The 16,507-nt window shown below is 47.4% G+C and overlaps 1 protein-coding gene across 1 annotated transcript; it reads left to right on the forward strand.

Moving 5' to 3' along the window:
- The first annotated feature begins 289 nt into the window (after positions 1–289).
- On the forward strand, positions 290–1,495 carry LOC138363339 (salivary glue protein Sgs-3-like). Its single transcript, XM_069322363.1, has one exon. The coding sequence runs from the start codon at positions 290–292 to the stop codon at positions 1,493–1,495; it is 1,206 nt and encodes a 401-aa protein (XP_069178464.1).
- The last annotated feature ends 15,012 nt before the right edge of the window (positions 1,496–16,507 follow it).

The following is a 16,507-nucleotide window of genomic DNA, read 5'->3' on the forward strand; positions in this document are numbered from 1 at the left end:
TGTGTGTGTGTGTGTGTGTGTGTGTGTGTGTGTGTGTGTGTGTGTGTGTGTGTGTGTGTGTGTGTGTGTGTTTTTATGTTTCTTGTTTGTGAATATAAAATTTTATTAATGTTTTTTTTTTTTTTTTTTTTTTTTTTTTTTTGCAGAATTGTTAAACGGTTGCTCAAAAATTGAGGTAACTGGTGGGATCAATTTCAACTTTGGGACTGCTCTCATCCTGCCAGCTGGGGTGACGCCCCATGATGTAGCGGATATATTGAAGAGTAGTGGTGGTGCCAATGTTCTGCCGATGTGTCAAGCCCCCAAAACTTCATCAACTTCGCCTACGACCTCGCCTGAGACTACGGAGATGCCAGGGCCAGTGCCAGATGTCGTTGTGGCCACTATGCACCCCAAGCCGACGGTGCCCATGCCCCCGCCTGAGACGCGGCCGGTGCCAGAGCCCCGCCCCGCGGCCCGCCTTGTTGTTGACTCTATGGATTCACGGGTGCCGACCCAGGCGGGGCCAGGACCATTCCCAATAACGGCAACAACAACAACAAAAGAGCCCATAGCTAAGAAGGCGAAGAGTGGAGAGATGGCTCTGAAAACGAAGGCAACAACAACAACAACAACAACAGAGCCCATAGCTAAGAAGGCGAAGAGTGGAGAGATGGCTCTGAAAACGAAGGCAACAACAACAACAACAACAACAGAGCCCATAGCTAAGAAGGCGAAGAGTGGAGAGATGGCTCTGAAAACGAAGGCAACAACAACAACAACAACAGAGTCCAAAGCTAAGAAGGCGGCGAAGAGTGGAGAGATGGCTCTAAAAACGAAAGCTTCGACAGCGCCTTTGATGAAGGACATTGCAAAGCCAACAAGTCGCCCTGTACAAGATTGTCAAATAACCTGGGAACAGCCTGCACAGGGGCCCGCACCGGGGCCTTGTCGGGCTAGGCTATCTACGCGAGGCCAACGCAAGAGGACGACGACGACGACACCATATGATAAGAAGTCGAGCAACCGCGAGGCTTCCCCCCAACCATCCACCTCGGGATATGTGCCTCCAACAAGACGCCCTAACCCGCCTCCCCCAGCGACCCGCCAGCGGGAGGCCGTTACCCACATTAGCGAGAGTGAAGACGAGGAAGCCCGACAGACCCCCCAGAAATTAGCGACGGTGTGCCGCGTAACCCCTATGGCACCTAAGACACAAGAGCTGAACACGGGGGACATATTGTCTTCGCAGACCTTAAACGCCGCGGTGGAACTGTTTAGTGAAAATCAATCGTTAGCCATGGAAGAGTTGGGCCTGGCTACGATTGACATGTTTACTTCACAGTTCGAGCCGGTGGAGGGATTCGATGAAGAGGTCTCGGACCTCTTCGAGTGTGGCCAGAGAAAATTCTATGAGCCAGACTATGTAGAGCCCACTCCGACCATGGACTTGTTCACGCCGACCATGCACGAAGCAGCTTTATTGTCCTCGGGCGTCATGCGAAAACTTAATTAAATGAATGTATTGCAGTGTCATGTATATATATATATATATATATATATATTGTAGTTATGTGTATTGTAGGTTTTTTATTTGTTCAATAAAAAAAAGAACTAACGATGAAAATAAATAATGTCTTTAATTTACCGGTGGGGGGAATATCTATAATACTGAATGAATGAATGAATTATGTCTTTTCTGATGTTTGCTCTTTCCTATGAAAAAACAAAAACAAAACAAATATTTGATAATGTTCTTTCCTCTAAAATTAAAACATAAATACTTGTTTCTATATGTTTGGATGAAAAAAAAAACATGAAATAATAATACGTTGTTGTTTCCCAGATCTGAATAATAAGCAAACTCCCGATCTTAATAATTAAACTATCCAGTGTTTGGAAATAAAAATGGAACTTGCATATATTTTTTTCTGTCAATTATCTGAGTTTCCCCATAGACGAAAACGGGACTCGACCGCCCGTGAAGATGTTTTCTGTGAAACGGAATATAGAGAAAATGGGGACAATAATCTGGAGTAAATGAAAAAATATAACTCGAGTCTTTCTCATTTTTATTTTTTACCTGATTATTGAAACCTTACCAAATGTAAAGACAAAACCCTTTATTTCAGATACACTTCTCAGCAGGAATTAAAAAACCCAGATATATTGTATTTACATAAAAAAAAACACGCACACGCACACATATACTAGCGCCATTAAATACTCCAAAAAACGTTTATATGCCTTTCACCAGTGCATTTTTTTGGTTTCCAACTATTGTACATTCATCCTCGGTACCTCTCATAAGTAGAGACCCCCTCCTTGAGGCCCTAGACTCATCTTAAAAGCTCGAGACGAATCGTGCAAAAAAACAGGTTAGGATAGGGCACCAGTTCCTCAGGTACACCATTGGTGGTGGTCCCCCCGGGACCCCAGGGGGGACCACCACCCCACCACCGCCAGCCAGCCAGGAGCGCGCTGACTGTGCCCTAACCTAACCACCCAAATAAGAGGAATGGACGTTCTGGCCCAACAGGGTCAAGTCGGCATGGAAGTGCCCAACCGTGTCTGAAATTTTTTTACCTCAATCTGTCTCCTTATTCACTACTATGTAACAGCACCATAAGTGCAATTATATACTGTGTATGACAGTAAGGATATATACTTATTACATTTATAAGTGCAATTATATACTGTGTTTGACAGTAAGGAAATGTACTTATTACACTTAGTATTAAATCGTACTGTCAATTCGGAGGATGAGTTGCATAAAAATATAAAATGTATGCCAAAATATAGTTCAACATTGTAAATAACAAGTAAACTTTAACACACACACACACACACACACACACACACACACACACACACACACACACACACACACACACACACACACACACACACACACACACACACACAAAGTAATGAAACAAGGCAGTGGAAACAGGAGGCCAGACAGGACAGAGGATACAGAATAGGAGATGAAGTACTTAATGAAACAGACAGAGAGAAAGATCTAGGAGTTGATATCACACCAAACCTGTCTCCTGAAGCCCACATAAAAAGAATAACGTCTGCGGCATATGCGAGGCTGGCTAACATCAGAACAGCGTTCAGGAACCTGTGTAAGGAATCATTCAGAATCTTGTATACCACATATGTAAGACCAATCCTGGAGTATGCGGCCCCAGCATGGAACCCGCACCACCCGCATAGGTGAGCACATGATGAAGCTAGAAAAAGTTCTGAGGTATGCCACTAGGCTAGTCCCAGAATTAAGAGGCATGAGTTACGAGGAAAGGCTGCGGGAAATGCACCTCACGACATTTGAGTAAGGGGAGACATGATTACTACCTACAAAATCCTCAGAGGAATTGACAGGGTAGATAAGGATAAACTGTTTAACACGGGTGGTACGTGAACAAAGGGACACAGGTGGAAACTGGGTACCCAAATGAGCCACAGGGAAGTTAGAAAGAACTTTTTCCAGTGTCAGAGTAGTTAACAGATGGAATGCATTAGGCAGTGATGTGGTGGAGCCTGACTCCATACACAGTTTCAAGTGTAGATACGATAGAGCCCAGTAGGCTCAGGAATCTGTACACCAGTTGATTGACAGTTGAGAGGCGGGACCAAAGAGCCAGAGCTCAACCCCCGCAAGTACAACTAGGTGAGTACACACACAACAAGACGGGGACACATGAGAGGTACTAAAAGAAAGCTTCCATTAAGTGTTGAAACCAGAGCCTGACCGTCTCCCAAGGGTGCAGGATTTGACACCCTTGGTTGAGACGCTAGCAGCATGGAAGTGACTGGAGATGAGGTCAAGTAGTGGCTCGAGTACCACCTAGATGATCTCGAGTACCACCTAGATGATCTCGAGTACCACCTAGATGATCTCGAGTACCACCTAGATAAGTGACGAAAACCAATAAGTGACGAAAATGGATCTTTCCTACCAATATTTATCGAATTTACAAGAGAAGTTCTGAATGCCCCAGGTGAACCCTGGCATACTAAGGGTCTGATAAATGGATGCTCGACCTTAATTGAAGTAAATGCCAGGTTATGAGATTTGGATCGGGAAAGAGCAGGCCAGGGAAAGAAGGCACACGGTGATGGGACTGTAAATGCTTGCCACAACACGAAACAAAATTAAGAGTAGACATAACTCCAAGCTTTTCATCAATGATTCACATTAACAGGAAAACATCAGCGGTGAATGCAAAGCTGACGAATATTTGGAGCATTCAGCCTCCTGTGGCTCTCAAAACAATATACATTGCCTAGCGTTGATCGGTACTATAACACGTAGTCCCAGTGAGGAATCTTGACCTGATAGAGTGCGAGGCGAGAGCAGAGAAAGTAGTCTATATAAAGGTTTGCTACACAACTGATCCTTGCACAAGGACGGCTGAGCTACGAGGGAAGGATGAGACAACCAGACCTCATCTCGCAGGAAAACAGAGAAGCAAATCAAAGACCTGTGACATTCACAATGACCAGACCCGAAATATTTACATAAACATAAACAGGGCGAGATGCCCAGGGCTGCAGCAAGGAACTGACGTGAGCCTCAGGGCTGCAGGACAGCACCTCCTTGAAGGGGTAGTGAGGAAGGGGCATGGCATGAAGGGGGACGGAGGAGGCTACCTCCCTCCACAGCTTCAGGAGGAGGTGTAAGAGATCAGAGGGTCGGGAGCCACTACAATAGGTACAATAAAAACTGAGCTGGACCCAACTGGTGATGCTCGGCCTGTAAGCACATATAGGTGCATGCCACCAGTATAGGCACCTGCCTATATTACACCAGTTGATTGACAGTTGAGAGGCGGGACCAAAGAGGCAAAGCTCAACCCCCGCAAGCACAATTAGGTGAGTACAAGCCCCAGGCTACGCCAGGGTGCACAGGCACCTGGTGGCCAGCGAGGTAAACACACATCCTTCAGTCCTATATAGACACACGAGCGCCAGAGGAACCGTCCCCCTCCACCTACCAAGGGACATAACCCCTCCACACAGCTCCCCAGGGAAGCTAATTCCCTCCTTCAGCTCCCCATTGAGCCTCCTCCCCTCCCCTTGCTCTACCTCCTTCATGGGAGCCTACTCCCCACCTCCCCAGGGAGCCTAGCTTCCCCTCCGCCGGGCTCCTCATGGAGCCTCCCACTCCCTCCCCCCATCTCCCAGGGGAGCCTCCTCCAACTCCCCAGGGAGCCTCCCCCACCCGCTCCCCAGGGAGCCTCCCCCTCCCCACCCTCCGTGGCCTGCACACAATTGCTGCCACTCACCATTAGCGTCTAATAAACAAACATTTGCTGCTCCCTGCAGTCTCCAGCTCCAGACCCGCCCTCAACCTGTCATTATTTCTGAGCTGCAGGCGGCCTCACTCGCTCTCTCTTATCTCCCCCCCCCCGCCCTTGTGGAGCAGCTCCACCTGTGGAACATTTTGACCTGTGGAGCAGCTCCACCTGTGGAACATTTTGACCTGTGGAGCAGCTCCACCTGTGGAACATTTTGACCTGTGGAGCAGCTCCACCTGTGGAACATTTTGACCTGTGGAGCAGCTCCACCTGTGGAACATTTTGACCTGTGGAGCAGCTCCACCTGTGGAACATTTTGACCTGTGGAGCAGCTCCACCTGTGGAACATTTTGACCTGTGGAGCAGCTCCACCTGTGGAACATTTTGACCTGTGGAGCAGCTCCACCTGTGGAACATTTTGACCTGTGGAGCAGCTCCACCTGTGGAACATTTTGACCTGTGGAGCAGCTCCACCTGTGGAACATTTTGACCTGTGGAGCAGCTCCACCTGTGGAACATTTTGACCTGTGGAGCAGCTCCACCTGTGGAACATTTTGACCTGTGGAGCAGCTCCACCTGTGGAACATTTTGACCTGTGGAGCAGCTCCACCTGTGGAACATTTTGACCTGTGGAGCAGCTCCACCTGTGGAACATTTTGACCTGTGGAGCAGCTCCACCTGTGGAACATTTTGACCTGTGGAGCAGCTCCACCTGTGGAACATTTTGACCTGTGGAGCAGCTCCACCTGTGGAACATTTTGACCTGTGGAGCAGCTCCACCTGTGGAACATTTTGACCTGTGGAGCAGCTCCACCTGTGGAACATTTTGACCTGTGGAGCAGCTCCACCTGTGGAACATTTTGACCTGTGGAGCAGCTCCACCTGTGGAACATTTTGACCTGTGGAGCAGCTCCACCTGTGGAACATTTTGACCTGTGGAGCAGCTCCACCTGTGGAACATTTTGACCTGTGGAGCAGCTCCACCTGTGGAACATTTTGACCTGTGGAGCAGCTCCACCTGTGGAACATTTTGACCTGTGGAGCAGCTCCACCTGTGGAACATTTTGACCTGTGGAGCAGCTCCACCTGTGGAACATTTTGACCTGTGGAGCAGCTCCACCTGTGGAACATTTTGACCTGTGGAGCAGCTCCACCTGTGGAACATCTCCTCTAGTACGCCATGCATCCTTCCCTCCTCCTCAGACAGCCAGCTTATCGCCGTCAGTATCAAAGCAGCTGACCATTCGTGCCGCGCGCGCCACCTCGGCTGTTAACGGAATAACCAACACTTGAGCACCAAGAGCGTCCCTGGCGCCCCGGGGTGACATACGGGGGACCACCGACACATCTCAGCCCTGGCTACTATCGCTGGAAGTTTAATCGAGGATAAAACAGTCCAACAGAGCAGACAAGACATGCACTGAAGCCCATGATGAGAAAATTATTGTTTCCCGGGATTTGACCTTCACGTCCACGTATATTTAGGTCGTTATTACCGTCCTTCATCATCGCGGGGGCCCCTCCCCCCTATACCACCACCCCACCCCCTTCCCCACACCCCCACAACCATCCCCACACCCCCACAACCATCCCCACACCCCCACAACCATCCCCACACCCCCACAACCATCCCCACACCCCCACAACCGTCCCCACACCCCCACAACCATCCCCACACCCCCACAACCATCCCCACACCCCCACAACCATCCCCACACCCCCACAACCATCACCACACCCCCACAACCATCCCCACACCCCCACAACCATCCCCACACCCCCACAACCATCCCCACACCCCCACAACCATCCCCACACCCCCACAACCATCCCCACACCCCCACCCCTTCCCTCCTAGATCGAGGTCGACTCGAAAACAAATCTTCTCTCGCTCTCCACATAGTTTTCACAGACAAGATCTTCCCATAGAAGCATCTCCAGGTCAAGTAACCCTAACATGTAGCCTACTCAGCTAACCACCAATCAGTTGTAAACGCCGCGTAAGTTATTAATACAGTTACCAAGGTGCAACATGAGCGAGGGTGCTCAGGTCATGGGTAACGAGAAGCATCAGTGCTATACCGGCACTCACGGGGTCTCGGTGGTACAGTCGGGTGCGTCCTCGACGCATAATCAAGGATTCCGCGTTCGAATCCCGGGCAAGAGAGAAATGGTTGTGAACATTTCCCTTTTACCTAATGCGTCTGTTCACCTAGCCGTGAGTAGGTACTGAGGAGGTAGTCAGCTTGTTGTGGTGTTGTATCCTGGGCGGGGTCAGTAATTCGACCTGGGGGGGGGGGGGGAGGGAACCTCGATATAAGCCTAACGTGAATGACCACACTCTGGCTCCCTGTCCCCCGACACAATGAATTATTATAATGAATTATACCGACGGTTCTGTAGACGATGACGTACCGGATGTGCTTGTGATATATTAAACAAATCTTCTCTCTCTCACACAACAGTGAAGCGCGTCAATGAGTTCGTTATCTTGAGGTTATCTTGAGATGATTTCGGGGCTCAGCGTTCCCCGCCGCCCGGTCCACGACCAGGCCTCCTTTTTTTTACACCCCCCCCCCAGGAAGCAGCCCGTAGCAGTTGTCTAACTCCCAGGTACCTATTTACTGCTAGGTGATCAGGTGGATCAGGGTGACAGAAATTCTGCTTATTTGTTTCCGCCCCCACCGGGGATCGAATCCGTTCCGGAACCTCAGGACTACGAATACGAAGCGCTGTCCACTCAGCTGTCAGGCTCCTCACTACAATGCAAACCCAACTTGTAGACACATACTTTGTCACTGAATATTTTGAAAGACAGTATATACAGTGACCCGCAGAGTGAGTCCCGGCAGTGGGCTTACCTAGCCCCCCTTCACCTAGCCACTCACCTAGCCACTCACCTAGCCCCCCTCACCTAGCCCCCTAACCTAGCCCCCCTCCACTACCCACCCTCACCTAGCCCCTCACCTAGCCACTCACCTACCCCCCCCCTCACCTAGCCCCTCTCCCCTACCTCCCCTCACCTAGGCCCTCACCTAGCCCCTCACCTAGCCCCTCACCTACCCCCCCCCCTCACCTAGCCCCTACGTCACACCACCAGACAATTAGAAAACGGAAGTGGTTTACTTATAAATCTAATGATTAAAACTGTGCGAGGAAATTCATTAACACTTTACTAATCTCTCGAATTTATAGTACTTTTGTTTATTTCTAAACAATCAGAATATAGAGTCTTCAATATAGACAAAAATATTACATTTTTTCACTGACTCTGAAGTTGTGGATCAGGAGGCCTCAGCACCCCAGTCAACCAACCCAGCACCACCCCAGTCAACCAACCCAGCAACACACCAGTCAACCAACCCAGCAACACACCAGTCAACCAATCCAGCAACACACCAGTCAACCAACCCAGCAACACACCAGTCAACCAACCCAGCAACACACCAGTCAACCAACCCAGCAACACACCAGTCAACCAATCCAGCAACACACCAGTCAACCAACCCAGCAACACACCAGTCAACCAATCCAGCAACACACCAGTCAACCAACCCAGCAACACACTAGTCAACCAACCCAGCAACACACCAGTCAACCAACCCAGCAACACCCCAGTCAACCAACCCAGCAACACACCAGTCAACCAACCCAGCAACACACCAGTCAACCAACCCAGCAACTCACCAGTTAAGCAGCCTAGGCGACCAACAGTCTAGCACACATCAGCACCATGAAACAGTCACTATAGTAAAATAAATCACAATTACAGTATGCACATTAAGACGCCGGAACACACAGGATCTTAAAGGCGGAAAAAAAATGTTTGTAAAATAAAAACGAATTCGTATCGTCTGTCCTGACTGCTGCAGGTTTAATAGACAGGTAGAAATGATAGAAATCTGTAACTCAAGGCTCGTTGTTATTACACATTTCTCTCTCAAGTATCATTTTATCTCTCAGTTGTTCTCCGATGCTTTATCATAGTTATGAGATATAGTGTCGATTCTCGACGGCTAAACCTTATCCCTTTTCGTTCCTCCTCCCTCCTTTACTCTCCTTCCCTCCCTTACTCTCCTTCCCTCCCTTACTCTCCTTCCCTCCCTTACTCTCCTTCCCTCCCTCCACTTCTCGATGCTGGGTCAATTAACGTCGGGGATCACCCGCGGCAATTTCTGGAAAAGGATCCAAACTGCTCCTGTGTCGGCGGGGTCGACCGGATCACTCTTCTCTCTCTACCAGAACTTCCGCGATTCTTTTCGAGGTCAATTTGTCACTGCGCTATTATATGTGAGCGTCCAGGGCCGGGGGAACATCAATTAAAAGCTCAGGGAGATGGAAGAGGATGTTACTGGGCGTCGTAAATCAGGGTCGGGGGCGAGGCGGCGGCCGGGCGCGCGGTGGCGGATTGATAGCGATCCCGCGAGACTGGAGCGGGATCCAACCCTCGCTGGACGATCCCGGAGAAGATCCCGAGGGAAAGTCCTGTCGCTTATAGTGACAGACGTAGCTTACAGACTCAATTGTTTATAAAAATATTGACGGAGACTGGGGGATCAAAGGGAGGATTCAGTCGCTGAATGACACTCGGCAGAATGGTTCCGATACTAATACAGTTTTCCTTGTTTCTATTAGAGCGTACTGGTTAGAGGATCTGGGAAGAGACACGATCGTTTATATGCATACTTATTAAAGAAAGGTTATTGTTATAAAGGGTAGAAAGAGCCTAAGCTACTCTATCCCTTTGAGATGTATTTTATTGTCTCAATAATCGTACTTGAACCTGTTATTGTTATGTCTCTTCCAGTGGCGTGTGCTGACTCCAGAGAGACCACGCGTTCTGGCATCTTAAGCTGGCAAGGGCTCAAGAAGGGAGTCAGCGCCGCCCTGCACACACACACACAATGACTTATTAGTCGCCGTCTATAAACCCCAGTGATCAGTCAAGGCGCCGGTATAAAAAGACCCGCTGGTTATTATGGAAATATAATGGTTTTCGAGGAATATCTCAGCGTTCCGATCCTCGTTGCCAGTACGACTGTTCGTCATGGGATCCGAACCCACTGCCAGTACAATTGTTCGTCGTGGGACTCGATCCCATCACCAGAACCAAGGGCCGTTAGCTTCACAACGCACAAATCAAATAATACCGATTTATTAAAATCTGCCCGAGTCAGTATTTGACTTGACAGTTTAAGCTGAAGAATGGGTCGTCACGGGACGGGGTAGCCCCACCCACGGGGTAGCCCCACCCTCGGGGTAGCCCCACCCACGGGGTAGCCCCACCCACGGGGTAGCCCCACCCTCGGGGTAGCCCCACCCTCGGGGTAGCCCCACCCACGGGGTAGCCCCACCCACGGGGAAGCCCCACCCACGGGGTAGCCCCACCCTCGGGGTAGCCCCACCCACGGGGTAGCCCCACCCACGGGGTAGCCCCACCCACGGGGAAGCCCCACCCACGGGGTAGCCCCACCCACGGGGTAGCCCCACCCACAGGGTAACCCCACCCACGGGGTAGTCCCAACCACGGGGTAGCCCCACCCACGGGGTAGCCCCACCCACAGGGTAGCTCCACCCACGGGGTAGCCCCACCCACGGGGAAGCCCCACCCACGGGGTAGCCCCACCCACAGGGTAGCCCCACCCACGGGGTAGCCCCACCCACAGGGTAGCTCCACCCACGGGGTAGCCCCACACACGGGGAAGCCCCACCCTCGGGATAGCCCTACCCACAGGGTAGCCCCACCCACGGGGTAGCCCCACCCACGGGGTAGCCCCACCCACGGGGTAGCCCCACCCACCCAACGGGAAATGAACTAAGGCCTCTCCTTCAGACTTGTGAGAGGCCTGAGGAGCGCTGACCTGGGCCTCTTCCTCAGTACAGGGCGCCAGGGGATGGCAGTAGCGTCTTTCATCATTGACTCTCTTGTATCGGTCAAAGTTAATGTGGGAGGTCGGTGAATGTCTCTCTCTCTCTCCCACGGAGTATAGGTACTCCTCCCTCCCACAGTGAATGCCCACTTCCTTCCAACGGTGAATAAGCCCCCACCTCCCCCCCCCCTATACGGCGAAGATATCAAATATAACAGGAACATTATAGCAGGGAACGATATAGCAGAGAACAATATATAAGGAAGCTGGTCGGCCGAGCGGACAGCACACTGGACTTGTGATCCTGTGGTCCCGGGTTCGATCCCGGGCACCGGCGAGAAACAATGGGCAGAGTTTCTTTCACCCTATGCCCCTGTTACCTAGCAGTAAAATAGGTACCTGGGTGTTAGTCAGCTGTCACGGGCTGCTTCCTGGGGGTGGAGGCCTGGTCGAGGACCGGGCCGCGGGGACACTAAAGCCCCGAAATCATCTCAAGATAACCTCAAGATAACCTCAAGAAGGAACAATATAGTAGGGAACACTATAGCAGGAACACTATTCACCAGGAACCAACACACCAGGAACACGAGGGGGCCTCGTAGCCTGGTAGATAGCGCGCAGGACTCGTAATTCTGTGGCGCGGGTTCGATTCCCGCACCAGGCAGAAACAAATGGGCAAAGTTTCTTTCACCCTGAATGCCCCTGTAACCTAGCAGTAAATAGGTATCTGGGAGTTAGTCAGCTGTCACGGGCTGCACCTCGGGTGTGTGTGTGTGGCGTGGAAAAAAAAAAGTAGTTAGTAAATAGTTGAGAGGCCGAAAGAGCAAAGCTCAACCCCCACAGACACAACTAGGTGAATACTATTGCAGGGCACAATATAGCTGGAACAATAAAGCTGGAACAATATAGCTGGAACAATAAAGCTGGAACAATATAGCTGGAACAATAAAGCTGGAACAATATAGCTGGAACAATAAAGCTGGAACAATATAGCTGGAACAATAAAGCTGGAACAATAAAGCTGGAACAATATAGCTGGGAACAATATAGCTGGGAACAATATAGCTGGGAACAATATAGCTGGAACAATATAGCTGGGAACAATATAGCTGGAACAATATAGCTGGGAACAATATAGCTGGAACAATATAGCTGGAACAATATAGCTGGAACAATATAGCTGGAACAATATAGCTGGAACAATATAGCTGGAACAATAAAGCTGGAACAATATAGGTGGGAACAATATAGCTGGGAACAATAAAGCTGGAACAATATAGCTGGGAACAATAAAGCTGGAACAATATAGCTGGGAACAATATAGCTGGAACAATATAGCTGGAACAATATAGCTGGGAACAATATAGCTGGAACAATATAGCTGGGAACAATATAGCTGGAACAATATAGCTGGGAACAATATAGCTGGAACAATATAGCTGGAACAATATAGCTGGAACAATATAGCTGGGAACAATATAGCTGGAACAATATAGCTGGGAACAATATAGCTGGAACAATATAGCTGGAACAATATAGCTGGGAACAATATAGCTGGAACAATATAGCTGGAACAATATAGCTGGGAACAATATAGCTGGAACAATAAAGCTGGGAACAATATAGCTGGAACAATAAAGCTGGGAACAATATAGCTGGAACAATATAGCTGGGAACAATATAGCTGGAACAATATAGCTGGAACAATATAGCTGGGAACAATATAGCTGGAACAATAAAGCTGGGAACAATATAGCTGGAACAATATAGCTGGGAACAATATAGCTGGAACAATAAAGCTGGGAACAATATAGCTGGAACAATAAAGCTGGGAACAATATAGCTGGAACAATAAAGCTGGGAACAATATAGCTGGAACAATAAAGCTGGGAACAATATAGCTGGAACAATAAAGCTGGGAACAATATAGCTGGAACAATATAGCTGGGAACAATATAGCTGGAACAATAAAGCAGGAACTACATAATAGAAACAATATAGCTGGATGAATTTAACACGAACAATATAGCAGAGAAGAATATAGCTGGAAATACATAGCAGGAAGAATATAAGAGAGAACAATATAGCAGGACAATATATCAGGATGAATATAGCACGAACAATATAGCAGGGAAGAATAATGGTTCATCTGTTCACAGAACAGATAAACAAAATAGAGAATAACCTTGATAATTTGGCAAACCCAATACCTGATATTATTTTCCTAGGTGACTTCAACCTGCCTTGTCTAAGATGGAGAGTAACAAACAATAATATTATACCAGGAAATCTATCTGAATATATCCAACCACAGATTAGAAAATTACTTAGATTCTGTGACAAATTCTCACTCAAACAGCAGGTATAAGAGCCAACTAAGAACGAAAATATTCTAGATCTTGTCTTCATAAACAATGAAGACATAATCAGGGACATTACGATCTCAGATACCACATACTCAGATCACAAGCTCGTTGAAGTGCAAACGACCATCAATACTCAGAATAGACCTAAAACAATGATCAAGCGAGAGGGGTTATTCAGTAAATTCAATTTTAATAATAAAAGTATAGACTGGGAGAAAATAAACTGGGAACTTACAAACGTTCAATGGGAAACTGTTCTAAGTAATACAAATCCTACACAAGGAATATAGAAACTGACTTCTGAAGTATACAAAGTCTGTCTGAAATATATTCCTTTGAGGAAAGCCAGAAAGAGGTCCAATACAGAAAGAGAACGCAGACGACACTACAAATAAGGAAAAAATAAAGCAAATGCTTAAGCAGACACGACTTTTCATACAAAGAAGGAAAAATTTAATCAGGGAGATCAAGAAATCGAGCAGAGACAATAAAATCGAGCAGAAAGTGGAAGATCCGGATCTCATTATGCATGCTATCCAAACACCTGTAAATATATCTGATATCAACTCATAAAAGTATTTGTGTTTACGTCTGACACCATACTACATGTGTAAAGGAAGAAATGTAAATGCTTATCTCTCAGAATGTTCGGTAATATGTTTATTGTTTGTGATGTGTGTCTATATATGTATTAACACGATGTACTGAACGGGGTGAGAATAGCTTGAGCTACCTCATCCCTCTGTGTGTATTTTACCTCAATAAACTTATTTCAATTTCAATCTCAATTTCAACACGAGGGGTGGCAGATTTTGAAAGAAAAATTGACAACATGCCTATATCTATAAAGAAATGCAAAGTGCCGGTAGCACAGGCACTCAGTGTAGTGTGGAGGAAGAGCTTGGACACAGGGGAGATACTGGATTGCGCTTAAAGCAGCAGACATAGCCCCTCTACACAAGGGAGGGAGCAAAGCATTGGCAAAGAATTATGCACTAATGTCCCACATAATAAAAGTATTTGAGAAAGTGATCAGGAGTCAGGCCACCAGTTTCATGGAGACCAATGATCTTCACAACCCCGGCCAACATGGATTTAGAGCGGGAAGATCATGCCTCTCACAGCTACTTGACCACTATGACAAAATCACTGAGGCATTGGAAGAAAAACATAATGCAGACGTGGCATACACGGACTTCATAAAGGCATTCGATAAATGTGACCATGGAATGATAGCACACAAAATGAGGTCAGCGGGAATAACTGGTAAAGTAGGACGCTGGAAACTCAATTTTCTGTCGAACAGAACACAAAGGGTAACAGTCAACCACATAAAATTGAGTCCAAGCGCAGTTAAAAGCTCTGTACCTCAGGGTGCAGTCCTTGCACCACTGCTGTTCCTTATTCTCATATCAGATGTAGACAAAAATACAACAGCTTCGTATCATCCTTTGCAGATGACACAAAAATCAGTATGAAAATATCCTCTGTCGAAGACATTGTAAACTACATGCTGATATTAATAAAGTTTTCGATTGGTCGGAAGAAAATAACATGATGTTTAACCGTGATAAATTCCAGATACTCAGTAACAGTAAAAATGAGGACCTTAAACATAATACAGGGTACAAAATACAATCAGATTTGCCCAAGGTAGAAAAACAGCATGTATAGGATTTGGGAATAATGATATCTGAGGATCTAACGTTTAAGGAGCATAACCAAGAAAATATTGCGACAGCCAGAAAAATGATAGGATGGATTACGAGAACTTTCAAATCCAGGGATCCCATCACAATGGTTATACTCTTCAATTCACTTTTGCTGTCCCGTCTTGAGTGCTGCTCAGTACTCAGCACTTTCCCCATCAGAGCAGGAGAGACTGCTGAAATAGAGAGTTCAGAGAACTTATACGGCATACATAGACGCGATAAAGCACTTAAATTATTGGCATCGTCTCAAAGCTCTCCAAATGTACTTGCTAGAAAGAAGACGAGAGAGATATCAAATAATATACATGTGCAAAATACTGGAGGGCCAAGTCCCAAATCTACACAGTAAAATAACAACATACTGGAGTGAACGATATGGAAGAAATGCAGAATAGAACCAGTGAAGAGCAGAGGTGCCATAGGCACAATCTGAGAACACTGTATAAACATCAGAGGTCCACTTTTGTTCAACGTCCTCCCAGCGACTATAAGAAATATTGCCGGAACAACCGTGGACATCTTTAAGAGAAAACTAGATACTTTTCTTCAAGAAGTGCCGGACCAACTGGGCTGTGGTGGGTATGTGGGCCTGCGGGCCGCTCCAAGCAACAGCCTGGTTTACCAAGCTCTCACAAATCAAGCCTGGCCTCGGGCCGGGCTTGGGGAGTAGAAAAACTCCCAGAAACCCATCAAGCAGGTATCAAGCGGGGAACAATATAGCACGAACAATATAGCAGGAAACTATATAGCAGGGAAGAATATAGCAGGAAACAATATAGCAGGGGAGAATAAAGCAGGAACAATAAGTACAAATCAACATGCACTAAAAACTCGAGGAACGGGTCGGGATAGGACATCTGGAGGTGCAGCTTCGGCCGCAGGAAAGGATTGATAGATTCAGTCGTATATGATGACCACAAATGCTGCTTCCTGTGTTTCATGTTGCTACCATTTTCCGAGTTTCCTCCTGTCTATTCATTTCATACATATTTGCCAAATGAGGGATTGGCATGTGGCTTCATTAGCTAACAGAGACGTCACAATATGAGAAAAATTGCTGTTGTTTCCCCTGGAAGTGGAGACTCAACCCAGTCGGTAGAGAGGAAAATAAGGACTTAGGGAACCGGAAAAGAAAACGACACGGGTAAAGAAAACGCGAGAATTCACAACTGGTCACACATGAAAAAATGGGAAGAATTGAAATCGAAAAAAGAATGTTTTCAATGCATGAAGTTGGACTATTTTACTGCTTGATATAGACGATGCACGGCACC

Source organism: Procambarus clarkii, chromosome 10, assembly GCF_040958095.1.
Source record: "Procambarus clarkii isolate CNS0578487 chromosome 10, FALCON_Pclarkii_2.0, whole genome shotgun sequence".
Taxonomy (NCBI): Eukaryota; Metazoa; Arthropoda; class Malacostraca; order Decapoda; family Cambaridae; genus Procambarus; species Procambarus clarkii.

What these genes read in the sequence shown, in the direction of transcription:
- LOC138363339 (XM_069322363.1), top strand. Translation starts at nt 290, where the DNA reads ATGTGTCAAGCCCCCAAAACTTCATCAACTTCGCCTACGACCTCGCCT.